The 17,998-nt window shown below is 37.1% G+C and overlaps 1 protein-coding gene across 1 annotated transcript; it reads right to left on the reverse strand.

Annotated features, from left to right (window-relative positions):
• Window positions 1-1,674: 1,674 nt before the first annotated feature.
• Window positions 1,675-9,222, reverse strand: LOC145821685 (uncharacterized). The gene is made up of 5 exons (XM_082918235.1): window positions 9,062-9,222; window positions 2,781-2,838; window positions 2,609-2,686; window positions 2,331-2,532; window positions 1,675-2,222 (listed from the first exon to the last, which is right to left on the reverse strand). Exons 1-5 carry the CDS (start codon window positions 9,220-9,222, stop codon window positions 1,675-1,677), a joined length of 1,047 nt encoding a protein of 348 aa, XP_082774361.1.
• Window positions 9,223-17,998: the final 8,776 nt, after the last annotated feature.

A 17,998-nucleotide genomic window follows, 5' to 3' on the forward strand; every position in this document is an offset into this window, starting at 1 on the left:
AAACTAATGAGTGATTTGAAATGTTGCACTCTGGAACTGCATGCAACCTCCCAGCCTACTGCACAAGGGTCATGGTACCTCCGCCAGGTAGTTGTTATGTGTGGAATAGGATGACCAGGCTCCAAAATGAGCTATAAAAAAAATAAATTAGAATGTACAAAAATGTTGTCGTTATTAATAAATTTGTCGTTATAATGTACAAGAATGTGCAAAAATATTAGAATGTACAAAAATATTATCTTGTGATCCAAATAATTTCCTGTAGTGGTCACTATGCGTATGCAACTCTTTAAGTAAATCTTTTCTCACTTGTAACCATCCTTCTTCTCCAAAACCCACCAAACCAACAATAGCTCAAAACCCACAATTGCCATATGCTGCAACATCCTTAACGTATTTAATATATCGTCTCAATTCAGAATGGAATGCTTCTAAAAACCAATTTGGATTCAATGATCGAAGCCAGTGAACCTATCACAGGCCAGTGCCAATGTTAGACAATAAAGTAGACAACATGACACAATTACATACCTCACTAGTAAATCATGTACCTTTTCTTTCTTCTTTGTTTTCACCTTTTTTGTTGTTACACTCGCCTTGGCAATGACTCCGGGTGAATAACTATCTTGTGCTGAAGCAACTATTTCAAACGTAGATGGCTCACGATGAGTGGAGGTCTCAATCTTCAATTTTGGCCGACCCCGTGGATTAGACTTCACTCCTGGCTCAATCAAAAATGTACAATCAGGTCTGGCTAACTCCCTCAACTTTTGTAACAAAAACCTCTTCACATCTGGATCCACCTCCTCGAATCGTTTGGCAAATAATTCTAACTCAGATGTACAAGTCCACTCTTCACTTACAGTGTGTGGGGTACTCAACATATCAAGCTTAGTCCAATATGAATAACCGAAGTGAGGGGAATTGGTCGATTTTCCCTCATGTAATTTGCTATCTCATGTGCACATAGCAAACCATGAGTACATCGAACAACACATCCACATGTAGTAATATCAATACCAATAGAAGATGCTCGTTTAGACTCTGCCAATATGATCTCTAATGCAGTAATTGAGACATTACCACGAAACTCCTTAAACTGCATAGGTTTGAAATCATGTTGCACAACTATCTTGCTTTTCTTAAATGATGATTTTATTTCACTATGTTGCAACTCAAGTAAATTGTGTATCCTTGTCCAATTCGACTCAAAATTTCCTTGACTTGATCCAAGATATCTTTTAAGTTTTGCATGCGAACTCTCAACCCTATATATGAAAATAAACTGTTATAAAAGTAATGTTATAAAAAAACCAAACAACTAATAAATTTAAATGTTCGTATTTACTTATTTGTTATAGAATTTCCAAAGTGCATATATGTGTAAGTCCAAGCAGCCACAAATTTCGACTTCTATGTATCCAACCAAGATGAGGTAACATAATGAAGTGCATCTTGATAAGTACTCACTATATAACAAAGATAGTCGTTGCATGTATACTTCTTCAGACGATGACATAACCAACATATTCCAACTCATTATAAACATTTCCCATTTATCCTTTATCTCGAACATCTTTTTGCAATTAGCAAGCACATTTTTTCCAGTATGCCATCTACACAACAATTTTCTAGTTGCAGGAAACACCATACATATGGCATTCATAAGGGCAATTATCTATCTGTGACAATAACAGAAGGAAAAGTATTTTCATCCATGACACTACGCAAAAGACCAAGTGCCCATGAATAGTTATCCTCCTTCTCATACTTGAGGTATGCAAATGCAACTGAAAAGGTCATGTCTGTCGATGTCACACCTACAATCTTTAGAAGGGGCAACCGATATCGATTGGTCTTGTAAGTACAATCCATCAGCAATACTTTTGGAAATGCATGTAACAAATTCAAATTAGTAGGATGTGCAAAGAGCAAATCAGTCATTGTCTCAGTATCTGCACCGCTTCTATGCCATTCAATGTACATGTTCATCGCTAACTGACCTAATAGTTGTTGTATTTGAGATCTCCCAGCTTTCTCAGCAACTTTATACCTATGACGTGCATTGTAAATTGTCTTCATTGTGGAAGCATTTGCATCAACACGTTGTTTCAATGTAACCAATATCTCACTCGGTCGTACCATACTTTTCGACATGTTTACCAACAAAGAGGTTTCCTCATGTGACAACCTTCCAGCATAAGAATGACACTCAAGATATTCTGCAGTAGGATGATTATGCACACCACAAACAACTATCCAGATCCAGTTATCATTTGTGGCTAATTTTTTGCCCTTTAAGAAAAAAGGGCATTCACATTTTTTTGTACCAGTCAGTCTTGCTTTTTTTGTCTTAGGCCTGCTATTTTTTTGAGTGTCCCTATAAGATCCACTCCTCTCACAAGCTAAGCTAAGCCCTGGCTTCCTACCTCGAATACTACCCCTATCTGATTTCTGCACGACAAAAACGAATCCATTTCTTCTTCCAACTTGATGTGCCCATTGAATTAACTCATCTCGACTTTTGAATATCTAAAATAAATAAATTAAACTAACCAATTATTGCACATAAAAAAGTACATTATTTGTAAAACAATCAAAGACTTACCTCATGAGTAACAAATTCATTACTATAATCCATTACGAGTTCTGAATCAACCTTACTGCCTCTAGTCGAAGCATCACCCTGAAAACACACGTGAATGTAATTTCAAAATTGAAAAAATGGTGTTCATTTCAACAGTCTCGAAGCTAATGGTTTTGTTCAGTTCAACAGTTACAAAAATAAAGATGATATTCGGTTCAACAGTATTGACAATCTGCATTAATGTTCGGAACCTATGTATTGAACGAAAGGATTATGTTCAGTACTGTATTACCGAACATAATTCTAACAGTTAGCAAACTAGTACCAAATAGCTCGAACAAGACAAGAACGATCGAAAACGACTGAGAATGTTAATACAAGACAGATAAACTTACTAATGGAACGCCGGTCTGACTAGAATTGTTGTCCTCGTTCTCCATTGCTCTACATAATGAAATAAGTGATGAAGTATACATATACTTGAAGCAAAACTTTCAAGTTCAATAGCGTTGTTGATGGTGATGAAGATGACACATTCAGGATTTAAGATGATTATGAAAAATAATAGATTTAGGGTTTATGTTGGTTGGTTATGAAAAGTAATAGGTTTAGGGTTTATAAACATGGAAAACGTATAGTTGGAGTCAGAGATGGGGGTGGGGGTGGGGGTGGGGGGTGGGTGTCCAATATTATAGAGTATTTGTCACGTCCCAAACTTGCCCTTAAAAGTTTGGGCATGCTCATTTCAGAAACAGACATAAAATTCGGTATACATACATATGGGGCTTGAACAGAAGTATTAACTATAATAAAATAACATGGAATAAAAAGAAACCACATCCATTAAGCGACCACTATCATGCCAGGATCACAAACAGTGAATTAGATGATAAATATTTACATACACATATACAACCCCGCCCCTTGTTTGGGCGCATAACAAAAATATTGGAAACTTTTACATATTATAAACAGTCAGAGTATAAGCCAAAACTCAGCAGACTTCACACTAAATGGGTACAGACACAGAGGTTGTCAAAGGTAGACAAGCATCGAGGGTTATGGCTGACCTCTAGATTTATTACCTACAGAATAAGACAAAATACAGGAGACAATCTCAGTAAATAATAGCACTTTAATAACTCAATGTTCAACTTGAATTACAATGCAGAACAATGCATACATAATGTAAAAGACAAGTAGTTAATCTGATTCTGTACTAATATTCAGAACGACCTCGTCGGTTCACATCACAGATTGGCCCTTGGCCTAGTGGATTCACACATTCACAAATTGGCCCTCGGCCTCATAGATTCATAATTTCACAAATTGGCCCTTAAACAGAATGACATACAGCCCTTATCAGAATGGCATATAGCCCTTATCAGAATGGCAAACATCCCTTGTCAAAATGACATTAAGCCCGTATCAGAATGGCATACAGCCCTTATCAGAATGGCATATAGCCCTATTCGTGCATGTATGAAATCAAGAAGTGGCTCGCACGGATTCTAGAGGTGACTCGCATTGCAGCACTTAGTTCCGTATAACACTTTGCTTCATAGTAACAAATCATACAAAATGGCCATAGGCCTCATAACTTTCACAGAACGGCTTTAAGCCTCATAACTTTCACAGAACAACCATAGGCCTCATAACTTCCACAGAACGGCTTTAAGCCTCATAACTTTCACAGAACGGCTATAGGCCTCATAACTTCCACAGAACGGCTTTAAGCCTCATAACTTTCACAGAACTGCCATAGGCCTCATAACTTCCACAGAACGGCTGTAAGCCTCATTCATATATGTATGGACTCAAGAGGTGGCTCGCACAGATTCTAGAGGTGACTCGCATAGCAGCACTTTGTTCCATACCAGAAATTATTAGGTCATAAAGATCGAATGATGCATATTATGTCATAACATAGCATAACCAAAACGGATAAACAAAAACAGAATAACCTCAGTTCCTTAAGAATACCATTATGGGATAGTGCACATAAACTTCTCATGACTTAGTTACCGATTAACATAGTTATCTCGCATATAGCAGAATAAGAATCATAACTATTACAAAGAACACATAATAACGTTAAACTTTTGCATTCCTATCATAGGTTCCGAATGACCTCGGGTCCATATGTAACACAACAGAACTATTTCGGATTCATACGGATGCACATAGTTTATCCAATTATTTTGATCCCTCATAAATATCCATACTCAATGATTTATAACTGAACGGCCTCAGGCCCATTAGTAGCAAAACGGTATGCTTTCATAGTTACACTAAAACCTTATCCCAGAATGAACATAAGTTCTCTTTCTTCATTAATAAACGACGTAATTTACTTACGGAGAATAGAATTTTCACATCAACTATTAATTAGAGTCATACAGAGGTATACACCTTTGTTTAATCGTTCATATACGTTAACATGCTTAACCTGCAATTAACAGAGTGCTAATGGAAATTGGTAGTTGTAAGTAACGCATACTACGATAGTACTATTACTCACAGTATGGCGGCGGAGCGTTAGTCGCTCTCGGAGTGTGTCCTGCACACATACATAACTCGTAAATTAGCTCGTTTTTCTTTGTTAAATCATTTCCTGACTTACTTGCGTTGAATGAATTTACAGATATCAAAAAGGCGTCAAATACAGATTTCAAAAATATCCGAAGAACGAGCACGTAAAACAGAGCAGGCAAAAGTTCTCAGCATGGGCCACACGTGCGGCTGTGAGCCCCGCACGTGCGGCAGTGGCTCCCGCACGTGCGGCAGAAGGGTCCCGCACGTGCCTTTTTTTCAGTGTCTTCCGCGCCAATTTTCCCCTGTTTTCCGCACGTGCGGCGATTCTGACCAGTGCAGTCCGAAATTTCAACAAAAACTCCCTCTTGATAGATATATGAAGCAAGCTTAAAATAGGTAAACTTAGCACAAAAATATAGTCCAAATCACATAAAAATTAATCACCAACTTGCTTAGATTCTTAATCATTTTGAATCCATAACCATAATCAATCATAATCCAATTCCTTTTTGGTGATGGCTATCATTGATATGTGATCAATATATATATCATCATGTAAATTCAACATGGAAAACAAAGAGTGAAATATAAGCCCTCCACATAACTCAAATGACTTCCCAACACAACCAAATGGAAAGAATAACTTCCAATTAAACACTTATCAAACACATGATCACAATTGCAAACCCTAGGTTACATAATTATGAATAAATCTCACTCAAATTCAAGAGAATAATTGTAGAAGATGAATAACCTTACTTTGAGCTTAATCTCTCAAATTCCCTTCAAGTTTCCAATCTTCTTCCTTGCTAATTTCTCTTCCTCCTCTCTAATTCTCTCTTCTTTTCTCTAACCTTCTCTTAGGAGTTATTTAATATGATAGCTCTCAATCAAATAAGTGAAGAACATAGATATTTATATATTTAAAGGTGTATAAGGACAAAAATTTAATCAGTTTAATCATTCCAAATTGAAATTTCACAGAAAATCATATTATGACCTAAAAATCATGTTGACCTTAAATATAAAATCAATCTCACAATATTAAGCTTCTGAGGCTTCCAATTTCTGATTCAAACATTAGGAGTGCAACAGATATTCCTCTTAGTGGACAGATATGCATTAATAAGGATCGCTTAATTTCACATAGAATTTCCCAGTGGCATTTACATGCACAAATTAAGGGACTGAAAGTGTACCAGAAACATATACGAGGGTCGGGTTGTTACAGTATTAGTTCTTATTGGTAGGTGTGTGTTCCATTTAATAATGTCTTTTAATGTAATTTTATTTTATGGTAAAATTGTAATTAAAAAAATTATAAAATGGAGGGTCCAAAGAATTTTGACAGGTGCTAATAGTAGCACTCTTATGATATTTGTAGTAATCAAACCCACAAATATTAATTTACATATAATATATACCCTAAAAAATATATATACCATAACATTACCCGACTCTAGTTTTGTTTTTGTGCATTCACTCCGGACATACCTTGGTGATCTATTCTGTAAGGTTTGACAAGTAAATTATTCATACAAAAAATTAAATTAATTAAATATTTATAACTATATGACTAGATCACAAAATCATGCGAAAAAATAAACGGATATATTTTTAAAATTATATTTCCCTTTTATTTTTTCACAAGACTATGATTTCATCGTGTAAATATTGATATCTGATCAATTTAATTTTTTATATGAAAGATGAACTTGGTGGGTTCTACAATAAACGGTTTGAATTATCGAATTGGTCCAAAATGGATTTACATAATTTAAATTTTAAAAATATTGGTCCTTATAGCATTATTAAAATTGTAAAACAATTCTGGAGTGTAATAATGCTACACTTATATATTTCTATTTTATATTATGCTTATTTTGTTACTTATTAACATAATATTAGTGTAATGAGTCTCATTATTAATGTATATTTTTAATATGATGTTAACAATTAAATTAACACATTAAATAGTAAAATGAAATATAAAAATAAATAATTATTGTAATATTATTTCCTATAAAAAAGAAACATGTGAGAAACATATCAATTTTTATTTATTTAAACAGTTTAGTTTTGAGAAATAATGACACGTATCACAATATGAATGGTGTGCACCAAATAACTTCTACTCTAACTATTATTTACCTGTTTGTTTGTAGAAGATTGAGTCTACGGTTTATAAAATTGAGGTTTTTATTTTTTATATATATATTTTTAGTGATTTTTAATATTTTATGGAAATTTTTTATTTTTTAGATATATAATTTAAATATATTTAAAATTTAAAATATTTGTGACTTTTCTTAAAAAATTCATTAAATACAAAAAAATATAGAAATTTAATACGTTTTCGTATTTTGTTATATTCAATATATTTTTTAAAAAATATTTTTGTACAAATTTTTATTTTTTAAATATATTAAAATTAAATACGATAAATTAAATAAATTATAATTATCAAATCGATTTAATTTTTTAATAAATAAAATATTAAAAAATAATAATTTAAATTATTATAATAAGACCGTGCAAGTCCAAATAACACCCTCTAGATTTTGGAGGGAGGGGAATCTACCTCATTTTCTGCAAAACTTTTTCCCAAAAATTCCTGGAACGCCATGTTTTGTGGTAGCCAATCATGCATCATTCCCCGTACATCTTTTGTGTGATATTTGCCACTCCCGGCGCCTATCATAGCAGTCTGCAAATATTCATGATTTGCGTGTGAGCAATCTTATCGTTGAGAATTTATAAGTTGTCGTTGAGACTTTATAAGGTGTTGTTAGGGAGAAGTTATTTGGTAACTCAAGGGGTTGTTACATTTTGACAAGTATAGGTGTTGAATTTTAACGTCCCAATTAAATATATTCGTTTGTCGAGAGTTGGTGAACTTAGTTAGAGAGCATGTGATAGAATAAATTAAGCCAAACACCCTACACACACAAAAAAAAAGAAAAAAAGAAAGAAAGAAACATTATAGTGACTTGTTCAATCGGGGCACTCCAGCAATTAAGTCAGTCAACTATCTCACAAAATATTGACACAAGTTAAACAATTCCAAATTAAAGTGTACTTTAGATCCACGAAAGTGTCTTACTTTTATAGTTAACAATGCCCCCATCCTCTAGAAGTATCATTTCATAAGACTCAAGTATAACACTTGTTTTAGACTCTCAGTTAAATAAGAATGATCTCACTTAAGAGTCTCATATTTATCCAAATAGACAACCTTAACTTATCTAGGACTCTTGTCCCCTATTAGACAATCTTAGATTTTAGCATTACTGCACCATATCTTGGCAATATCACAACAATCTTAGCAACATGGCTCGTCTACTTGGCACCTCTGTTAATTACCTCAGCCACATGCACAGCCCTAAAAATATGTCCCCACAATTGTCCCATATGTTCTATTATCTCGGCAACTTGAGGTGATAGAACTTATATTGTCTGATCGCCTAACATGTCGACTAAATAACATGCTCGAGATAGTCTTTCGACCGAGATTATGACTCGTTCACTCCAAGAAATAAGGACTCAAATGTTCACTTGTCAAAAACTAAGAACTAACACGTCAGATTCAAATGCACTATCTCATTCATGATCGCATCACAAGTCCAGGTTATGACCCACTATCTCAAGAATTCCAAGAACCCAAGACGTGTGTGAGCTGTCATACCATAACTGCCTCAACTGCTTATCCACGTGTCATTTCTCATTGGGTCGTACGGGTCATGTCTTAGTCACGTCGCTTTACTTCTGAGCCATGCCGCTTGACGCTAGCTAGGCACGTTGCCCAAGGATTCGAAATAATTGCATTTGCCACCTTTTAAGTTTTGATCAAAACTCTTTCCATCTCTCTCCATGTTTTCACTTCTTCATTCACAACTCTCTCTCTCTTCTTTTAGTCTTTCTCTCTCTACGAATTCTTACAATCCGCCATTGAAAAGTCTTCGAGCTCTCTGCAACAGCCCATGTTCATCATCTCTGGGAGCAACTAACCATTTTGCTTCGACCAACCGAAGCATTTCACTCCAGCTAACCCAATTCCAGCATCCATTTTCCTGTCTCTGGCCTGTAAGTTCTTCATCCATTCGACTTCATTTTCGGTTTCTTTTGTTCTTGAAGTTATTCTTCATATTCTTGGTTGTTTGTGGATGCTTTCAAGTTTCTGCACACAGACTCATTGAACAACATTGATACACTTCTGATTGGATGCACTTCATACCTTACACTTGCTCTTGACCACTTTGCACTTCGAATTCACTCTGTACTTGATTTTGAATCTATTTTCTTTGTTATTCATTTGTTTTTGCCTTTCTATCTTCACCCTCTGAATCTAGTTCTATCTTTCTTGTTTATCCAGACTGCTTTCATTCTTTCCACTGCTCTTGTATTCTTTAGATTAGGATTTGTTTTGGGTATTAGGAAAATTAAAACAAACTGTGCCCAAAACCTTCTTCAGTAGATTACTAGAATCTTCAACCCAGAACACCTTAGGGACTAAATCAGAAACCCTAGGTCTAGAATACCCATGATATGAAAACTACCTTAGGCCAACAACACCCAAACATTTAGCCGAGATAATGGGTATGAAAAAATGAAGAGTAGATTCTCCTACCAAACTAGAGTATTTTTGCCAGGAATTCGACATTGTAATGACCCGAACATGCATTTGATTAATTAGCCATTTAATTGCATTGTTATATGCTAATTGATTATGTGTTCGATGAGAAAACATGTGAATTAGAAGGATTTGAAGTTATATCTGTTGATTGTAGAAAAACCTATTGGAATTACAACTTTAAACTTAAAATTGAGGGCCTTAGTGGTGCCAAAACCAAAACTGAGTACATAGTTATGATCAACATGATTTTTAAGACTTACTGAAAATTTTTGTAAAAATTCGATTCAGAATGAATTAATTCAATTTAATTAAATATTATATATATATATATATATATATATATATATATATATATATGTATGAGCCTAGTTGACCCATAGGCTTAATAAAATATCTTCTGAGAGAGAGAGAAAGAACAAGAAAACTCTAGAGAACTCAATAAAGGAAGGGAGAAAGAAGGAGAACTTAGGGAAAGCTTTGGAGATCGGCTTGATTTTCACAAATCATAAACTCAAGGTAAACATTTCCTTCTAATTTTCGCACGTATGGTGACATTTCTGCACTTACAGCTAACGCTCTCGCACGTGCGGTTTCCAGGGCAATCTCGGATTTGTTTTCTTTCCGTTTTTCTACCTTTCGAACCTCCATTTGTATGGTTTTCTAGTGTTTTTCATATGCATTTGCATTGTATGAACACAAGAGAATGAAAGAAAGAATAGGAAGAACAGAGCAAATAAATAACGAATGAACCGACTGAACGAAGTGAATAAAATGTGTTTTTGTTGTGCTTGGTTATGTTTCTGCAAGTTGAGCCGTTAGGAGTATTATCTGACCAGGCACTGTGAGTAACATTTCTGTAAAGATATGTTCAAATGAATTATATTTGAAATGCTATTGGATAAATGATATTTGCTTTCAGGAACGAATGTCCCATTTTTTAATCTATTATGGCATCCAAAGAATGATCCCAAGTCACGGGGGACAACATGTTAATGCGGGTTCATGACATATATATGATTACGAGATCTCGTTAGCCACTTGACAAAGTGGTGATATGTTTAATCGGTATCCGGAACTGATTACTCTAGTCGGAAGATGATATGATATGTTTCATTGGATGTATCTTTTTTATGTTCAGATATGAGATTGATTTGTTACGATCTATTTTATGTATATGACATGCATGGAATTCATTCACTAACTTCTATACTTTAATATTATTCACTGGGCTTTAGCTCATTGCGTGTATATATATGTATAGATGAACGTCATGAAGAGCAAGCTCAGAAAGAATCCTTTAGCCGAGCCACCATTTAAAGCCTTTGGAATTTGTTTTGGTGCCTCCAAGGTGAGATTTGGTCTAGAAGACCGTTGTCAAGTTTTTGATCATGATGCTGATACTTTGATATAAGTGTATATGTAGATAAATATTTTTGTACAAGATGTGATGTATGTAATGCAGGGTGGGTAAATTAACGTTATGTGTATATGTTATTTCATATAGAATCACAGCTCATTGGACTACTTGTTATATATATATATATATATTTTTTTTTATATTAAGCTTTCGCTAGCCCTGATTATTTTGATTTGTACAAGAAGGTCTTTGGTAATTTCGGATTACTGGCCAGTTACGATGCTAAACCTATAGGGGCGGGTTTGGGTCATGACAGACATCCTAGCCGATGTTCAGATTTGGCTAGCCAGTGAAAAAGATTCTATCATGCCTGGGGGGAATTACATGCCCTTCCCCATGGTGTCGATTATTGAGGGTGGGATTAGGTCTCCCCTCAACATCCTGTTTCAAGAAATGATACACTACTACCACCTTAACCTCATGCAAATAGTAATAAACATAACGTTAGGCTCTCCTTGTCCAATGTTTAGACTGCTACACCATGTGTAGCCTCAAATCCTCCAACGACATCTCCTACTACCTGAAATTCAAGTCAACCGCCTGCAAGATGATAGTCGACCTTCCAGACTCTAACAAGGGTGCTAGAAAAGACTATCTCATCGTCTTGGGCAGCTGGGAGTTTGCACCAGGTGATGAACTGCACCTCTTTCCCTTGTACAAAGGGATCTTTAGGAAAGATGAAGGTAACCGCTTAGTTTTCCTAAATCACACTTTCAACATCATTTCTCATACTTAGTCAAATTCTCATGTTTGTTTTCTCCATCTTTGCAGACTTACCCCAACCAAACAAGTCCTTCTGCAAATCATACATCAAGCGATAGGACCTAATCCGACTTCTGGACCTGCCTATCAAAGATCATAAGGCCTCCATTCTGCTTAACTACATGCCGACGTATCGATCTCCTCTCATCGACGTTCCATCCAGGATTAGGACTCCACATTCTGTAACAACTTTGCAGCAACATCTTTTCCACGGCCAGATCAGGCCTCTACCTCTGATCCATTAAACCAACTGTCCATCTCAACTCCATCTCAACACATTTTTCCTTCTCAACGCGAACGCTGCCGCCAACTTATCAACACTCCAGCAGGGAGGACTCGTAGCAAAAAGCACCGAGGTACTAACGTACTGGAGTATGACCCTGCTAATCCACCAATCGCTCTTCTTATCTTCAAACTCGGCACCGAAGTTACCATCATCTCCACCTCAGAAGAGATATGACGTAAACTAGCCGTGGCCAATGATCTGCTAGCCGGTCTCTCGACTGGTGACTGTACAATCCACTCCCTTCCCGCAGTTTGTGCAGAAACCTAGAATAGTGAAAAAGGCCAAGTCAAAGGCCAAGCTGGCAGTAACCCTTTCCTTAGAGGAACAAGATCCTGAGGACAACATGCCTATCTAAAATATGGCTACTAAAAAAAGGCCAGTGTCTGACTTCATTGAGGCCCAACTGGCAAGAAGCCGAAGTTGGTCAATCTTGGGGCAAAATGGATGTTCTCCCTAAGGACACCTAGCTTCCCAAGATCTAGGTTGGTGACAAATTTCTGAAAGTCAGCGACAATGCCATCAAGGACCCTGAGGTTAGAGCTACACTAACCACTATTTTCCTTCTCCTTACTGACATGGATGCCATCGGTGAATATAACAAATATGAGCACTTCGCTTAATGATGAGGCATTCAGTTCTGGTAATTCTCCCAAATCTTAGTTTTCCATTCAATTTCCATACTTAGTAAAATTTTACTAACTCATTTCCTTCTTTGCAGGCCATTCAGCATGCCTACTCTCATGCCATTAGAGCTGAGTTGATGAACAAAGACTTAACAAGAAGACATAGGAAGCATTAAACTCTCTTCCTCAACTCAATAAGGCCAAGGCTAGAATCAAGAGTCAACTAGACAAGGTCAATGCAGCAAGGGTTGGTGAGCTCAAGGGTCAAGGTTGTTGCTAAACTACCGAGGAAAAGGTTGTTGAGGCCGAGAAGAAACTAGCCCAAGCCTTGGCCACAAAAGATGCTGAGATCAAAACTACTAATGAGAAGGCTTATGAGGAGGAAAAGAATGACGTATGGGATCAGTATAAGTAGCAGGTTAACCTGGCCCGCAACAAAGGATACTATCTCAGCTAGGTTACTGCTCTCAAGAAGCTGTTGGTCCCCGATGAATCACATCTTCGGGATTTCAATTAGCTTGACGTGTCTTTCCCACATTTCCTCTGTTCAATCCAAGGAAGAGGAGGAAGACGATGAAGAAAAAGACAAAGGCACAACTGCTACTGTTGCTAGGGCCAAGTCCCTAGCTCTAAATGACTAGGTTCTGGACTTGACCGAGGAGGACGAGGATGAGGACGAGGTCTCCAAAAGTACTTCTTTAACAAAGACTGACACTTTTGGAGCCGACAAGGAGCCTTAAAGACACTCTAAAGGAAATGGATGAAGAGGTCGCAGCCAATGTCGAGGCTAAAAAGGCTGCCACACCTCTACCAGCCGATGTGGAATAAACTGAGAACCTTGCCCCAGAACCTAGCACTTAGGATTTTTTTTTTCCTCTTTCCCTTTGCTTTTTTGGTACTTTTTCTTTTTTCTGTACTTCAACTTTAAACAGTCTTCTGGCTTTGCAAGGCCGAAAGTGCCTTTAGATGTATTTGAATAATCTTCTTTTGTGAATGCATCTTTCTTCTTCTAATTTATTATTGAATGTATGCTTTACACTCACTGTCTTTAATACATTGCTTCTCATAAATTCTTCTAAGTACAACATCTCATATCTCATCTCAGCTAACCTGTAATGAATTCATCTTAGGGAACACAACCATGAATATTAGATCTCATTTTGGTTAATCTGTAATGAACTCATCTCGGAGAACAATCATGAAAAAATTTTAGAAATTTTACATATGAGTAACTTATCTCAAGTATAACTCATCTCGGCTCCTTGCCTCTTAATGTGAATATAAGCTAAAACTTATGTTCTCATTAAGGATCAATATCTATCTAAATCTTGCCTAACTCTGACTTAGACATCCATGACTAGAGTCGTCAGGTTCAGCTCGTCTAAACACTTAAGGCTTAATCTTAGTGCACCGAGAGTACTAAGTACCTCGATGTTTTGTACAAACTGGCCAAATCACGACTGGTTTCATCTTGTTTTTTTGCTAAAACATCCCTTTAACTTAGTTCAGGTCTGTCATCTTGAAAAGCCTAAGTTAAATGTATTGTCCTTGTTTGAAACATCACATCTGCCTAAGTATCCATTTAACATAAGAATTTTGACGACATTTTGCAAAGAACAAAATCGAGTTAGTATTTTATTACTCAATATTTCAGGTAAATATCTTCTTGATTACATCAAACAGAGAAAGAGATAAACAAATAAAACTAATGACAGAAGAGCTTGCAATTACTGGTGTTCCATGGCCTTGGCAATTTCTTGCCATCGCAGTCTTCTATCCGATATGCCCCATTGCCGGCGATTGAGAAAATATTGTATGACCCTTCCCAGTTTGGGCCAACCTTACCCTCCTTGGGATCTTTCTTGTTACCAACAACTTTTCTTAAGACGAGATCCCCTACTTGAAATTCTCTGGGATTTACTTTCTTGTTGTATGCTCTAGTTAATCCCTGTAGGTATACCCGTAATCGAATTACTGCTCACTTCTTTCTTTCTTCAATCAGGTCCAGATCTCGGGCTAAAAATGTCTTATTTGTTTCATTTTCTACTGCCTAAGTTTTGACTCTAGGAATGTCGATCTATAACGGTATGACAGCATCGGTGCCATAAGCCATGAAAAAAAGTGATTCTCTATTTGATCTTCTCAACGTAGTACGATATACCCATAGAACATTAGGCAACTCCTCAACCCACTTGCCCTTGGCAGCTTTTAGTCTCTTCTTTATGCCATCCAAGATGGTTCTATTTGAGGCCACGACTTGGCCATTGCTTTGTGGGAAACTACATGTTGAGTAGTAGTTCTTAATCTTGTACTTCACACAAGAATTCTTGATCAACTTACTGTCAAATTGGGTGTGATTGTCTGCTACAATGGCTCTAGGGATTCAAAATTTGGTGATAATATTTTTTTAGATGAAGCTCCTTATGTCCACATCTCAAATTTTGGTTAGTGGGTCACCCATTGCCCATTTTGTGAAGTAATCCGTAACTATTAGCAAGTACTTCCTCTGTCCAATTGCCTTAGGCAATTGCCCAATCAGATCCGTACTCCATTGGGCAAATGGCCAAGGACTAGATACCGTGTTTAAGTCTCCAGCTAGTTGGTGTATTAAAGGCACAAACCTTTAACACTTATCGCACTTTCGAACATAGGCTTTAGTACCTTTTTTCATGTAAGGCCACCAGTATCCTCGCGATATGGCTTCGTGGGCAAGAGGTGTACCCCCTATATGACTTCTACAAACTCCTTCATGGATCTCGTATAAGAAGTCTTCAACTTGGGAAGGGTACATACATCGCAACAATGGTCTGGTGAAAGACCTTTTGTAAAGGTGTCCTTCAGCTGACAAGCAAAACACTATCGACCTTAATCTGATCTTGTGTGCTTCCATCTTGTCTTTTCATAACTTGACATCCCCGAAAAATTTGACCAACGAGTCCATCTAGCTTGGACCCAACTCCACGCATATTGCTTCATACTTCGTGATCAGGCGCTCGAGATTAGGGGCTCGACACCTTGGCCAGACAGGTAGTCGACCATGATGGTTCTTGGGGAATTCGATTTCATGGCTGAGGCCAAGTTTGCCAGTGCATCTACATGGCTATTGTCTTCTCGACAAACCTACTAGAGCCTATAGTTCCTGAATTGTGCTAGCAACTTGATGACTTTTTTCACATAAGCCATTATTCTATCGTCTCGGGCAACATACTCGTCTGTTGCCTAATTTACGATGAGTTAAGAGTCACAATAGACAACCACCTCATTAGCATCAATTACTGCTACTTGTTTTAATCCAATAATCAGTGTCTTGTACTTGGCTTCATTATTTGAACCTTGAACCCTAGTCTGATGGACTGTTCTAACATTTATCCCTCTGGTGAGACTAGTACCACTCTTGCCCCCGCTCCTTACTGATTTGAACTGCCACCGACAAAAAGACAGAAGAACTCGCTGATGTAAATATCATGTGGTTTTTACTTTTCATTTTTTTCCTCTAGGCTTCTTTCTTTCCGCTGGCTTGGGGTTCTATGTTGCCAGCTGTGTTTCCTCCAGTCCATTTGTGCATCCAAGGCCTAGGTTCACTGGTCTAGGCATCGAGCTTGCGCTCGGTGTAAATTCAACAACAAAGTTGGCCAGAACCTGACCTCCGATAACTATCCTTGGTCTGTATTCTATGTCATACTGACCTCGAATTACAATCCATCATGCTATTCTTCTCCACAAGTCTTCGTATTGTAACAAAAACTTCAGCGGTTGCTCTGTGAGCACCACAATTTTGTGAGCCTGAAAATAGTGGTTCAACTTCTTTGACACCATTACCAGAGCGAGCCTCAATCTTTCTAGAGGTAGGTACCTTGTCTCTGCACTTGCCAAGGTCGTGCTCACATAATATACTGCCTTCTGTTCTCCCTTATTTTCTCTAACAACCACTGCGCTAATGGTGTGTTTTGAGACTACTAGGTACAAAAATAGTTCCTCTCTTAAAACTAGGTTTGACAATACGGGTGGAGATATCAAATACCTCTACAAGTCGGCTAGGGCAACTTCACATGTTTTTGTCCATAAAAACTATATGGCCTTCTTCACGTTTTTGATTTCCCTCAAGGCTCGAATCTTTATCTGGTACACTCGATGATGAAAGTGGTGTTGTGCCTGGTTCGAGGTCTCAATAAAGGGGCCACGTTTAAGCTCTGAAACAATCCCAAACCTTATATATTCCCACTGATTATACCCAAGAAATCCATTTTTACACATTGTGCCACTCTATGCTGAGGCTGAAACAGAAAAAACAAGGGAACACATTGAGACCCGGCCGTGGCTATTGAAGGCCGGTCGTGCCTTAGTAGCGAGAAACACTGTTCTTGGCGGGAGGCCGCTAGCTGTCCATTTTTTAAGATCTTTATGCCTCCTATTGCTCCAATTCTATAAAAATGATCATATATCTCTGTTTTGAGGGTTGAGGAATTTCTACAAAGCCTCTGCATCACCTTGAGAGCTCCTTCTTCTCCTTATTCTTGTGCAAGCAACACTTTGAGCTAACCTATCACCTTGAACCTATATCCATACACCATATACACCTTCATACCTTGGCCTAGGAACCTTGGTTCAACCTTGAACACCATAATTCAAGCTTGAGAGTGTGTTGAGACTTAGTTTGAATCACAAGCAAAAGCTTACTTCTTTGAGAGGTATAAGGCTGCCATCATATCTTTTAGTTTTTGTTCTTTCATTTGCTATATAGTTCTTGTAGTTTCATGTTGCTTTGATTCTATTCTTAGTGTTTAAGTTTGGGTTTGGAGAGCTACAAAAAGGATAGAGAGAATTTACATTCTTTCTACACCTTTACCTATAGCTCAAACCCTTACTTTTGCATTCTTTTTCTTTGTTCCCTAAACTAATTTTTATCGTTTAAAAAAGGCTAAAAATCATGCTTTGAGGTTTCAAAAGTGGAGGGGTTAGCCACCTCTCCTCGTTCTTGTTTACTAGTCGTGTTTTATCTCTTTGTTAATTAGCTTTTTAGGCTCTTTTCATGCATTCTAAGCCACAGTTTTTCATCTTTTGCGGGCTGTCTTGGGGCTGTTTTAGGTTGTTTAAATAGTTCATGCTTTGATTAGCTTGGTTATTGTCTCATAAGTTTGCTTACATAGCTTGTGGT

The sequence above is a fragment of the Camellia sinensis genome, chromosome 3, assembly GCF_055761805.1.
Source record: "Camellia sinensis isolate YWXY chromosome 3, ASM5576180v1, whole genome shotgun sequence".
Lineage (NCBI taxonomy): Eukaryota > Viridiplantae > Streptophyta > Magnoliopsida > Ericales > Theaceae > Camellia > Camellia sinensis.

Bases quoted from the DNA above. Each gene is read 5' to 3' on its own strand.
- LOC145821685 (XM_082918235.1), bottom strand. From the start codon at position 9,222: ATGGATGAAGAACTTACAGGCCAGAGACAGGAAAATGGATGCTGGAAT. The intron at 2,533-2,608 runs GTAAGTCTTTGA...TATTTATTTTAG, and splicing joins ATGAATTTGTTACTCATGAG to ATATTCAAAAGTCGAGATGA. The intron at 2,223-2,330 runs GTACAAAAAAAT...ATCCTACTGCAG, and splicing joins AAAAAAAGCAAGACTGACTG to AATATCTTGAGTGTCATTCT.